Raw genomic sequence first — 12564 nt, forward strand, 5'->3', positions numbered from 1 at the left:
ATGCTTATCATGGGCACAAAAAAATATCCGGGAGAAAATGAATTTTCACAGTTCATAGCAAAAAATGGTGGATATTATAGTGCGTACACAGCAATCGATCATACAAACTATTATTGTTCCTCTAAGACAGATGAACTCAGACCACTATTGGACAGGTTGGTAAATAGTTTGTCAAAACTAGTTTGGCAATAACTATACACTTCAAATATATAGTAATAAATTTGTGTTTAGATTTTCTAGATTTTTCTTCGAACCATTGTTCACTGCAAGTTCGGCTGAAAAAGAAATTAATGCTATTAACTCTGAACATGAAAAAAATAAAGCTGACGACAATTGGCGTTTGGAACAACTAAAAAGAAGTTTATCCGTTCCAAATCATCCCTTTAATATGTTCGGCACAGGTAATTCATCAATACAATTACTTAGTTCAGGTATAAATATTTAATATAGTAGGGTTGATAGTCAATCCTAATTTGTTAATACCCAATTAGGCACGACTACCCGATTCGTTTCACCAAGGCGTGAAACGGTCTTTCGTTTTATTGAATAAGTTCCAATATATGTCTCATCCAAAATTATTTTCATAATATATAAAAACGATTAGCTTGTGTGGAAATCCGCTGCCTGATTGGTTCAGTAAATATTTATATAAATACAGGGGGATTTCTTATCTCTTACTTAACAGTAATTTTCTCGGTATAATACATATTATGTGTGTTAAAAACATTTTTCAATCACATAATTTGACATTAATTATACTGGTTTGATATTTTATTTTTATAATGCATAGAAATTCTCAAAAAATATTCAGCTTTGAAATATAAAATTGAAAATGTGTTGTTTTAAAAAATTAAAAAACTTAAAAATTACAATGATAAAAAATAATATTATCTTGTCTTGCAAGTTTAGTATTAAAAGTGGGTTCAGAAAATTGTGTAGGTACTATTTATTTTTCCATCATTAAAATTGGCCGTATTTATTTGTTTGACATTTTATGATAATCTAACACAAAATAATTTGCACAATTTTCGTGACCTTTTCAAAATTCTAACTTTAAATGTTTATAAAAAAATTGTGACTTAGTATTTTTAATATTTTTCAACTGCCATTGTAACAATATATTTGGAGTTGCCGTATATTGTAGACAGTCGTCAATCTAATATTATTTAATATATATAATGTAATATAGGTGGGAATATTTTAAACTGTAAATTATTTACATAGGCCCGGCCAGTGAAGCAAGATGTGCTGAGGCAGTAATAATATTTTTCTTTATAACACCGCCGTACGCGCAGGCACGTGCAGTGCCGTTGTCGCTGAGTGATACGGCGAGGACTGGCTAAGTGTGTCGAAATAAGTGATTTATTTATGTTTGTTTTACATTTTAATAAAAGGTGTCCGACCTGTAAAATTATATGTTTTGTTAGAGTGGTCACACAATTCTACCGTACCTACCTACTCCTTGAATCTGATCTGTAATCGGTTAACTTATGGTCGTTGAATATTGAAGGTCTAAACAGTAAGGTAGCGATATCGACTTCTAGAGAGCCAAACTGTGGTCTGTAACCGGTTAATTTATGGTCTTTTGGTACCTAACTCAAGTGTCGATAAAGGTTTATCACCGAAATACGACAGTCTTGTATTAAATTTTCAAGCTTTTTGACGCAAGAATAAAATATTATTAACAACTATCGAAAAAAACTAAAAAAATTTTAACTTAACTTTAATTTAACTTAAAATGTCCGTAAACAGTTCAAAACAAGTCAAAATATTTTGATATTTTTATGGTGTATAGCAAATTCTAATATAAAAATTGAGTGAAAATGTCATGCTATCATTTGTTATTTGTTTTTGAATTAGGTACGCAAAAAACCAAAATTGATTTTTTCAAAAACAGATTTTACGTAGAAATTCCCATTTTTCCTTTATTTTTTATTTGTTTTTACCGGCGCTAATAAAAACTATAAGGAATATTACATTTTGAACTCTCGAATGCAGCAGTTGCTCTAGTTAGATTCACTTTCCAACAGACAAGATACTGAAGTGGAAAATTGAAGGATTATTTCGACTACTTATCGTGTACAGTCAGGCCCGGCTCTAGAGGTAGGCGACATAAGCTCACACCTAGGGCGGCACTTATTTAGTAAGATGGTGGCATTTTCAAAATACTGATAATATTATATTATTAGAGCGGCAAAATTTGATTTTGCCTAGTTCACTATTTTTGCTTGAGCCGGTCTTATGTACAGTGTACACAGATACAAGAAATAAAAAAACACACATCATTGTAAAATCAATACATCGCTCCACTCTGAATCAAATACAAATAATTACATAAACACATTACAATAATCCAATGTTACAATGAATATATTTTATACCTAACCAGTCACTTTGCTTTAATTTGTTTTATTGTTAACAGTTATACTAGACTATAAACATTTGTTTCATTCTAGTTTTTGATGTAATTTTGATTACTATAAAAGTATAAAATAATATTATAAATCATTGTGAGTAAATATCGTAAATCGACGTAAATCTTCATCTACAAGTGTTTTACTACTGCACATAAATTGCTAATTGGAATTAATATGCGTACCTATCTGAATTATTATCAATTAGTATCTTTATGTTAACGACTATAGACCCCAGTATTTATTTGTTTTTTTTTAAAAATACTTTGCACTTAATATACACACAAGATTTTTTAGTTAAAAAATAATTAATTACTTACCCGAGTTTATGTAATATTGTTTTTGACGTTTTTGTTAATATTCTTGATGCTGACGGATGAAAACACAATGGTAATTGGTAAATATTGTGCAGTTACGAGTTAGTAAACGTTATTTTGGAGGTAAATAATCATTGCATGATTACGTTGGTAGGTATATGATAAAAGTTATTAATAAAATATGTGCATTAGGAGACAACAATTTTATTATGTACAATACTTATTTTTTTACAAAATATCAGTTACTCAGTTACGTCTTACGTACTTACGTGGTAGGTATTGTAATTACTAATGACTCATAAGTGTAACGCGTTTAGCTGTTGTTCATTTTTAAACTGTATAATAATATATTTTGTACCTATATTATTTTTTTATTTTAACAATATTTTTATCACTAGTTTTGTTTTGAAATATAAAACCCTAATTGAAAAAATGTCTATTATGAAAATAGTATTATTTTTATGAACTTATTATATTTTATTATTATACCTACCTAGATATGTTAAGTTATTTTTCCAGGGGTATTTGTCTCCAAAAACTTTTTCAGCGTTCTTATTTGTTAACAAAAATTAAATTTATAGTTTATACCATTAACTAAGATATACAGGACTGGATACGAAGTCGTATCATTCGGTCAGAAAGTATTACATTACTCCTTTAGTACTTACATTATCTGGTGATGAATTAGGGTATTAGGATGTAATACTTCCCCAAGTGACAATTTTAATGTGATTTGAGAGGCTCAAAATGTATCATAAAGTATATACAATAGAATAAGATTTATTTATTAGTTCATGGTTTATAGGTACATTTACAGAAAACAAAACACGTGAAATATACTTATATATCTAATTAGTAATACTACTAATAACCTACCCATACTATATAATTTAATGAGACATAATATTTCTATTAGGCTTTATTTATTCTTTATTTTCATTTAAATTAGTTTTTAACAAAATGTTAATATAGTTCAATTGATTGTATATGTTATAAACAAGTTGTTAGGTAAAATAAATAAATAACATGAGATAATTGATTATTTTATCAAATTTATTAGGTATGGGTATTAAATAAAATATTATTGGTAGTACCAACCTACCAATTTATTATAATAGGAAAGAAATACATACTATGTGTGTGTTTAGGTACAAAGCAGACATTGTGGGATATTCCAAAGAAAAAGAAAATAAAAATTTGTCGTAAACTATTGAAGTTTTATTCAAAATGGTATTCTTCACATTTAATGAATCTAGCTGTACTCGGAAAAGGTACTACCTAATGTCATTAATTAAATGATTTTTTTAACGTCATGAGATTTAAATTTGTATTTTTTTTTAAAATTACTTTTATAGAGGATTTAACCACGTTAGAAGATATGGTTGTATCATTATTTAAACATATCAAAAAGAAAAATATAAATTTGCCGACATGGACTGACCCAATTTATAAAAAAGAACAGCTTGCAACTAAAACCATTGTAGTTCCAATAAAAGATATCAGACAACTAATTGTTAACTTTCTTCTTAAAGATCAGCAACCATTCTATAAGGCCATGGTAAACATATTTTTGTTAAACTATAAAAACAGTGTGGAGCTTAACATATTTTGTTTTAATGATAATATTAGCCTATTGATTATTTGAACGCGCTATTCGGTGACAAGGGTCCAACTAGTATTTCGGCTATTTTAATGAAAAAGGGATGGTCTACCGGAGTGTTGGCCAATAACATAGTCGAAGCTAGAGGTATTGAGTATTATGAGATTTACGTTGAGTTAACAGAAGTTGGATTGGATCATGTCGATGATATAGTCAAGTTAATATTTCAGGTAATGTTAACTTTAATCAGTTAATTAATATTTCGATAAATTTATTTAAATTGATTCAAGTTTAAATTTGTATATTTTGCATAATTAATGCGATGTAGTATGTGATTATGTTAAAACGAAATGGCCCTGAACCCTGGTTCCACGAAGAAACTAAAGTTATTAAAGCAATAGAATTCTATTTTAAAGATAAAGAATCACCATTACCTTATGTATGTACAATTACTCCTCGGATGATAGTGAGTCATGGTTTTAATTCAATATAATGTGATCCAAATACCTATTATTTAATCCTTTATTCGTCATGTTTAGAGATATAAAATAAGAGATTGTTTGATAGCTGAACATTTGATCGAAGAATGGAAACCAGAATTAATAACAGAACTTATGACTTATTTTACACCAGACAATATGAGGTATGAATGAGAATTATATAATTGATACTTAATTGATAGGTATAATTGTATGAAGGGTATTTTCATAGTAGAATGGTTCCCACAAAATTGGCAAATTATAATTGTTTCATATAAAATTAGAACTGTTATTATACCCAGCTATAATTTTGTATAACTTCCTATTACAATAACAGAGAGAAAAACATAAATAGAACAATTTAATTGACAGTTGGCACTATATTAGTGTGGGAGAAATGATTTAATTCACAATACTACCTAGAATTGTGTGATCTCCAAATTCGCACACGTTCCAATAAAATAATTATTGATAATTTTGTATTTAAATATAGTCATACTTTTTCAGAATCACAGTTGTTTCCAAAACATATCAAAACCAGACTTATGCAGTAGACCCATATTACGGGACACGGTACTCTGTACTTAAAATACCAGAGAAAACTCTAAATGTAAATTTATTTATTGTAACAAATTATTCAACTTAGAATTTACATTTAGAATTTATTTAGATACAATATTAATACTCAATACTCTATTTTTTCAGAATTGGCGTAATGCTAAAGTTAGCGAAGATTTTAAAATACCATCAAGGAACGAATACATAGCTAATAAGTTTTCGATAGTGCCAATTGGATATAACGTAATGCTATATTATTTATAATATTATGCAATGTATTATTAACTATAATTTTTTCTTTTTATTATAACGTTTTTCTTTTATATTACAGAAATCAAAAATCCCACAAATATTTTATAGTTCTTCGATTATAAGATGTTGGTTAAACACAGATACAGTTTTCAGACTTCCCAAAGCATATATTTCAGTAGAATTTTACAGGTAAAGAACTCCAGCTATATAAATGTTCTGAATAATATTAAAACTGATAAGATATTTACACACACACACACACACACACACACACACACACACACACACACACACACACACACACACACACACACACAAACTCACACAGTTTATCAATAAATCTAAGTAAAGTCGTATTATAATCATACAATTCCTGCAATTCAAAAAATACTTCTAACTACTTCTACTTTCTAACTTTTAGAGTCTGAGCAGAGCGATGAATGAATTGATTTTACATTGTGTGTTTTTGTTTTATATTTTGTGTATTTACACAAAAAGCAATAAAAAAAATGCTACAATTTTCAACTTTGTGGTTGAGTTCTGGTAGAAAATACTAGGTACTTCTAAGAGGTTAACATTGAAAATTCTCAGTAGTTTTAAAACGCGTCTGGAAAAACAAGAAAAAACCATTAAGAAAAAACACATTTATATGCAAAATATGTATGTTTTTTGCAGCAACTAAAGTATAAATAACTGTAAATACTTTACATTTTTACCAAATGTTAATATTAAAATTATCCATACATATTATAATTTAAAAAATATATTGACATTTTTTGAGGTACCTACCTACCTATTTATAGTAATTTTCCATTTTTTTTAGTTTTTTTTCCTATAATATGGATAAAAAATATTCGTTTAAAAATATTCAAAAATAAGGGTCCTAAGTGGGACTCCAGATTATACTCTGAAAATATCGGATGACTTGCCGAAAAGACTTAGTGGCAAGTCTCACTAAGATAGAAACTCATTTACGATAGGAGTGGCTCACCAACATCTAGCCTGTAAAGAACATAATATTACATTAGTTAAATAAAAATTAATATAGTCTTATAATAGCTATACTAGTACACTATATTATATATAATAATAAATAATAAAATAATAATATGTCGAAAATTAAGATATTTTACCTACATTATATTATGTCAAACAAGGAACAACACTCGTTTATATTTTTTTCCAATGAACCAATATTATGATCGAAATTAAACTTTAATTGAACACTATAAAAATAGTAAAATTTGTCAAACAAAAATTAATCATTTTACTGCCCATTATTTTTTCACGCAGTCGTGGATACTAATTTTTATCAAAAAGTTAAATTTTTGAATACAATCATATTTTATTAAACACAAAAAATGTTAGGTTAATTTGTTTTGTAATTGTTCATTTGAAAGAAAACTATACCGGTAAAATAAGAAACGGTAAGTGTGGGCCGAAAAGTGATACTGGCTGATAAGGGAAGGGTACATTTTGGCTGAAAAGGGGATCATCCAAATTTGACACATTCATTACAGTGACCCACTTTCTCACCTTTTTTTCTTTAAATCTGACAAAAAATAATTAACAATTTTTTATAAAATATGTAATTTTAGAAACTCGTTAATCACATAAATACAAAATTTAAAAAGTCCTCCCTCCATACAAAAAAAAAAACAAAATCTATAACATTTGTTTTCCATACAATTATACTATTTTTATTTTTATTTCATTTATTGGCGTTTTACTTTTGGTTTTCGATGCTTATTACTGTATACATTTCTTTGAATAATTTTAACTTATTGATAAATTATTGGATTTTTCATGTAGTCCTATCGTTGCGATTGATCCATTAAATTGTAATATTATGGATATTTTTGTGAGACTATTTAATGAAGATTTTTCTCAACACACGTGCGTTGCAAATAGAGCTATACTTCATTCAAAAATTAAATCAAGAATTTTCGGATTTAACGTAATATTATAGAAAACTAGAGAAGTAAAAATGTATTAATTTTATAATTTTCAAACAATACATTTTTAGATTAAATTTGACGGTTTCAATCACAAGATGCATCATTTAGTGAGAAGAACAATTGCAAAACTGTTGGCGTTCAAGATTGATCCAAAACGTCTTGAAATTATTAAAGAAGAAGTAAATTAATCCATTTGAAATAACCTGTGTTTTAAATACTTTGATTAAAAATTATTGGTTTATAGAAAATACGAGAATTGAATAATATCAAGATGGAACAGCCGTACCTTAGTGCAATGCGGTACAGTTCTCTGATTCTGTCAGAAGTCGCATGGAGTCCTTTTGAATTATTAAGATTTATTGACAGTAAGTACATACCAACATTATTTGCTAAATTGGAGTAGTAGAATAATTTATGAAACTTAATTAATGTAGATATTAATGCCAACGACGTTCGACACTTTATCGATAAGTTTTTATCGCACATGTTTATTGAAGCAATGTTGTACGGTAACGTAGACAAGCAAGTAAGCACATACCTCTTATAATTTACAATATTATGATTTACTAATTAAAATTTATATCATACCTACTATTTTATTAGTTAATGTATTAATTTATTACGATTTATTTATTTTAGATGGCATCAATCCTTATCTATGAATTGAAGAGAGCATGTTTGACATGTGTAGGATTTCGCCCATTATTGCCACAAGAAATGATCAGATCAAGAGAAGTCGAAATGGACGATGGTTAATAACAGTTTTTATCAATTCCTAACTTAGCCATATACAAATATATGTATTCTTTATTCTTTAATACCTAACTCGAAGTGCTAATGATTAATATTTATGTTGAGGTAAATATTTTTTCCAATGTCGTTTTTAGCACATTTCATAACAATGGTTTATTTTCATCTTTGATGTCTAAATGACTAGTCATTATTTTTATTATTCGTTCATAATAATTATGATAAAAGTTATAATTATTATAACTATAGGTAATATTACAGTTTCTAACCTAATCGTGGAGATAAATAAGTTATGTAATATTACCAGTAATCTGTTTGGGTGTCTAAACTCTAAACATATATTATACTATACTTTATTTGGGTTTAATCGTGTACCTGTGTATTTTAATAAATGCGTTATGACGAAATTCGATTAGAACAATATAAAACTTTGACCTGAGAGTCAATACTTCGATAAATAATAGATTAACAAAAATCTATACGATAACAATTTCTTACCTTTAAATTTTAAACACGGTGAACGCACCTATATTATGTGACTAGCAACTGCCCTATATATTTAAACTTTTTATTTTAAACTTTTAAAATAAAATAGGTATTTAAAGAAGAAAGTTTGTCGTTAGTGATGAATGCTGATTAGTGATTATTCTTTTGAATTAGCGTATCAGTATTTTTCTGCATTTTAATGATATTTTTTTTCTAATAAAATATGTGGTTTTTACGAAATCTTTTTAGAATTTTTGATTAATTTTGGTTTTGCTTACTTAAATTATAAATGTATGTTACGAACACATTTCATAGATTTTACTGTAGGTACCTATATAAAACCAAGACCTAACATTACATCTCTTTAATACTATTATGGTATGCTGTGTATTTTGATTTCTTACAATAATATTTCAGGTGAGAGCAAGTTGTACGAACGTGTGAGCTATTTTCACAGCAGCTCGTGTGTTTATGTTAATCTGCAATGCGGTATTCAGAGTACGAAAGATAACATGGTAGTCAGCCTGTTTAAGCAAATTATCGAAGAGTCGTGCTATAACATTTTGCGTACACAGGTAAAAAAGAGATTTTGATTTATAGCGATATACAACGTATACAATAAAACAAATTAAAATATATACCTACCTATTTTAATCAATGGATGCGCAATGCACTGGTACAGTAAGAATCTATAAGAAGATCATAGGATGCCACACTATATAAACAATTTGATTGAATAATCAAAATTTAAATAATGTTATATAATACATTTAATATATAATTTAACAAATGTATCTATGTATGTGAATATTTCAAGTAACTTACAAGTGTTCACATCAGTGCCACTGTTATTCGTTGTGTACCTTATTATTACAATTTTATATAGAAAATAGTTTTAAATACTAATTAGTACTATTTATTATACTGTGACATGAGGAAAAGTTTGACTTAGTATAAATTATTTAACGTGATCGATATAACTTCGATAACAAAAAAAGTTATTCAAGTTGGAAAAGCATAAACATTACAAATTTAAAAAAATTATAATTTTTATTTGTTCATAATATAATGGTCAAATCCAAACAATATTGGAGTTATTCTCTTTTTATGGCGACAAATTGGTTTCTCAGCTAGGATCATTATATTGGTTCCTGCCCGCGAGAAACTGTTTTTATCAAACAATCATTTATGGACGTGTGATGTCTGTTTGATATTATATTTCTATTAATCATTTATAGGAACAACTTGGATATGTGGTCATGAGCCTTAGTGGAAAATCGAACGGGGTACTGTATGTGGGTATCCTTGTACAGTCGAGCCACAGCCCTACATTCGTTCACACCCGGATAGAGAATTATTTGAGCACCGTCGAGGTAAGCTGACCAGACTGATTTTACCTAAATATCAATTTATTTTCTGATGAGTAACTACTAATCTTAAAATGCGTCCGTGGTTCTGTACAGGAATTATTGAACGATCTTTCCGAAGACGATTTTTCCAAGAACAAAGACTCGCTATCCATAAAACTGGCAGAGAAGCCGAAGAGCCAGAGCGAGCAGGCGGCCATCTTCAGGTCGGAAATCAAAAATCATTACTACAATTTCAATCGAGCGAAAATCGAAGTAGAAGAGTTAAGATCGATTACCAAAAGCGATATTATCGACTTTTACAACGTGAGGCGTGCCTGCAGCGCAATAATTTAATTTCATAATGCCTATTTGGGCTATTCTACTTGCAGCTGCGTGTGACTATGTATGTAAATTTGATTATAGGAAAAAATCAGTCGCACCGGGTCGAAAAGGCGCAAGTTGGCTGTACACATCAAATCATCAATGAATGACGCGATCGATAAACTTAAATCCACCAGCAATTTGCCAGCGGACAAATACTCACTAGCGATTATGAACGTAAGCAATGTTGTATTGTATAATACATTTTTATTTTCCCGTCATAAAATCGTTTTGATATTTGATGGGGAACTAACGTTAATAATCTTCTTCCAGGTCCAGAAAATTAAGGATATAATCGAATTCAAGAAAAGTCATCGTCTGTATCCGGTGCCAAAGTCGTTTATACCCATTGAAACCACTCCAATAAAGTATAAAATAGTATTACTTTTTAGTTGTTATAACAGTTTTATGACGATCTTACTATTTTTAAATTACAGTCATTTTCATATTTAACTAATTAATAACTTATGTATATAATTTGATTTTAAAAACAATATTCTATTTTAGGATATAAATTTGAAAATAAAAATAAGAATAATTCTCCAATACAAGAAAATATTAAATAGGTAGTAAAATCTAGTAGGTAATAATTAATAAAATATGATAGGTAATTATTTGAAGTCAGGGCTCGGAAATTAACTATCTAAACTAATGAATGTAGATACCTATACTTTTGAAATTTAAATATCATCAAAAGGTGAAAAAAGTATTTTCTTTTTCGTTCCATCTTCACGTAATTAGTACAAAAATAAACCTATAATATCTGTATTATACTAGGTAGGTTACCTGTTTATTTTAAGTAAAAAATAGAAAATGGTGTACTCTTAGCTGACTACCGAGTATTATGTTCGTAACCTTTTAATGACATATTACTATTATTGTATTTTAGGTTACTAAATGATGATCCAGATATTTTATACTATGGAATACCGCATGGACGACGCAGAAACGAATTTTCAACATTGTAGGAGCTGTAGCGACTGCTGCAGCCTACAGTATAACAATAATATTATACTCCAGTCACATATTATATTCTACTCAAACGGTACTCGTTCTGGTTCTTGTGACTTGTAACCCAGTCAACAAGCCAAGCATGTCTACATTTTTCATTAAATAGCTAAACAATTTACTCTTATATAATAGTATAGTACCTGCCCATATAGTTAATAATAATCAAAACGCATAATTGTTTTAGGAAATAGTAGTATAGAGACAGTTGTTGTAGGTAGTAGCTATATTAATTATTGTAAAATTGGTAATAATTATTATTTAGGAGTGTAAGAAGTTAGTAGTATAATTAATATTGTATGGTACTTATTTGGTGACGTATAACTATGGACAGAAAGTCTCTCTCGGCAGATTAGGTGGATAATAATAGAGGGAACACGGGACAAGACGAGACACTAAATGTTTAACTCGTTGTAATATATTACATTTTTCAGAAAAATTCTGAATTTATGTATCATTTACAAGTCAATTTTCCCTAGTTCTAAAATTGTTCACTTAAAAATATTTTAAAATATTATTAAAATCAAACATATTATAATATAAAAAAAAAAATGGAATTTGTACAATCTTACTCACACCATGGGGTAAGATGAGACATATAAATGCCAAATAGATATATTTTTCAAATATATCAACACGGGAACTTATTTTTAAGAATTTAAAAAAAGCACAAATTCTAAACAAACATATTTTATTTTATACCCAGACTTTGGTAATACTTTAACAGAATCCCACATGACTTGTCTCATTATACCCTAGATAGATAAATAGATATTTTTTCTAACATTCGACTTGGTGGCTTATGGCCCCGTATAGTTAGTACTTATGTCACCGAAAAGTACCTTTAGCAGTAGACTAGTTTAGTATTTAAAAAATAGTACTTATAGTATTAGGTATATTATAGTTTAGAGATAAGGTAGTTAATAGTTATATATAATTATAAAGTGTCTCGCTTTGCGTTTACCCTCATGCTTACCCGTATTCACTAATAATAAAGCTGCTTGAGTGCGTC

The 12564-nt window shown here is 28.3% G+C and overlaps 1 protein-coding gene across 1 annotated transcript; it reads left to right on the plus strand.

Moving 5' to 3' along the window:
* On the plus strand, window positions 1-11512 carry LOC132937260 (insulin-degrading enzyme-like). Its single transcript, XM_061004092.1, has 21 exons — window positions 1-155; window positions 232-401; window positions 3880-4002; window positions 4087-4289; window positions 4361-4561; window positions 4660-4797; window positions 4871-4974; window positions 5318-5420; window positions 5516-5611; window positions 5700-5809; window positions 7433-7577; window positions 7647-7757; window positions 7823-7943; window positions 8013-8104; window positions 8218-8329; window positions 9232-9389; window positions 10053-10187; window positions 10278-10487; window positions 10587-10721; window positions 10818-10912; window positions 11434-11512. The coding sequence occupies exons 1-21, from the start codon at window positions 1-3 to the stop codon at window positions 11510-11512; spliced, it is 2796 nt and encodes a 931-aa protein (XP_060860075.1).
* The last annotated feature ends 1052 nt before the right edge of the window (window positions 11513-12564 follow it).

Source organism: Metopolophium dirhodum, chromosome 1, assembly GCF_019925205.1.
Source record: "Metopolophium dirhodum isolate CAU chromosome 1, ASM1992520v1, whole genome shotgun sequence".
Lineage (NCBI taxonomy): Eukaryota > Metazoa > Arthropoda > Insecta > Hemiptera > Aphididae > Metopolophium > Metopolophium dirhodum.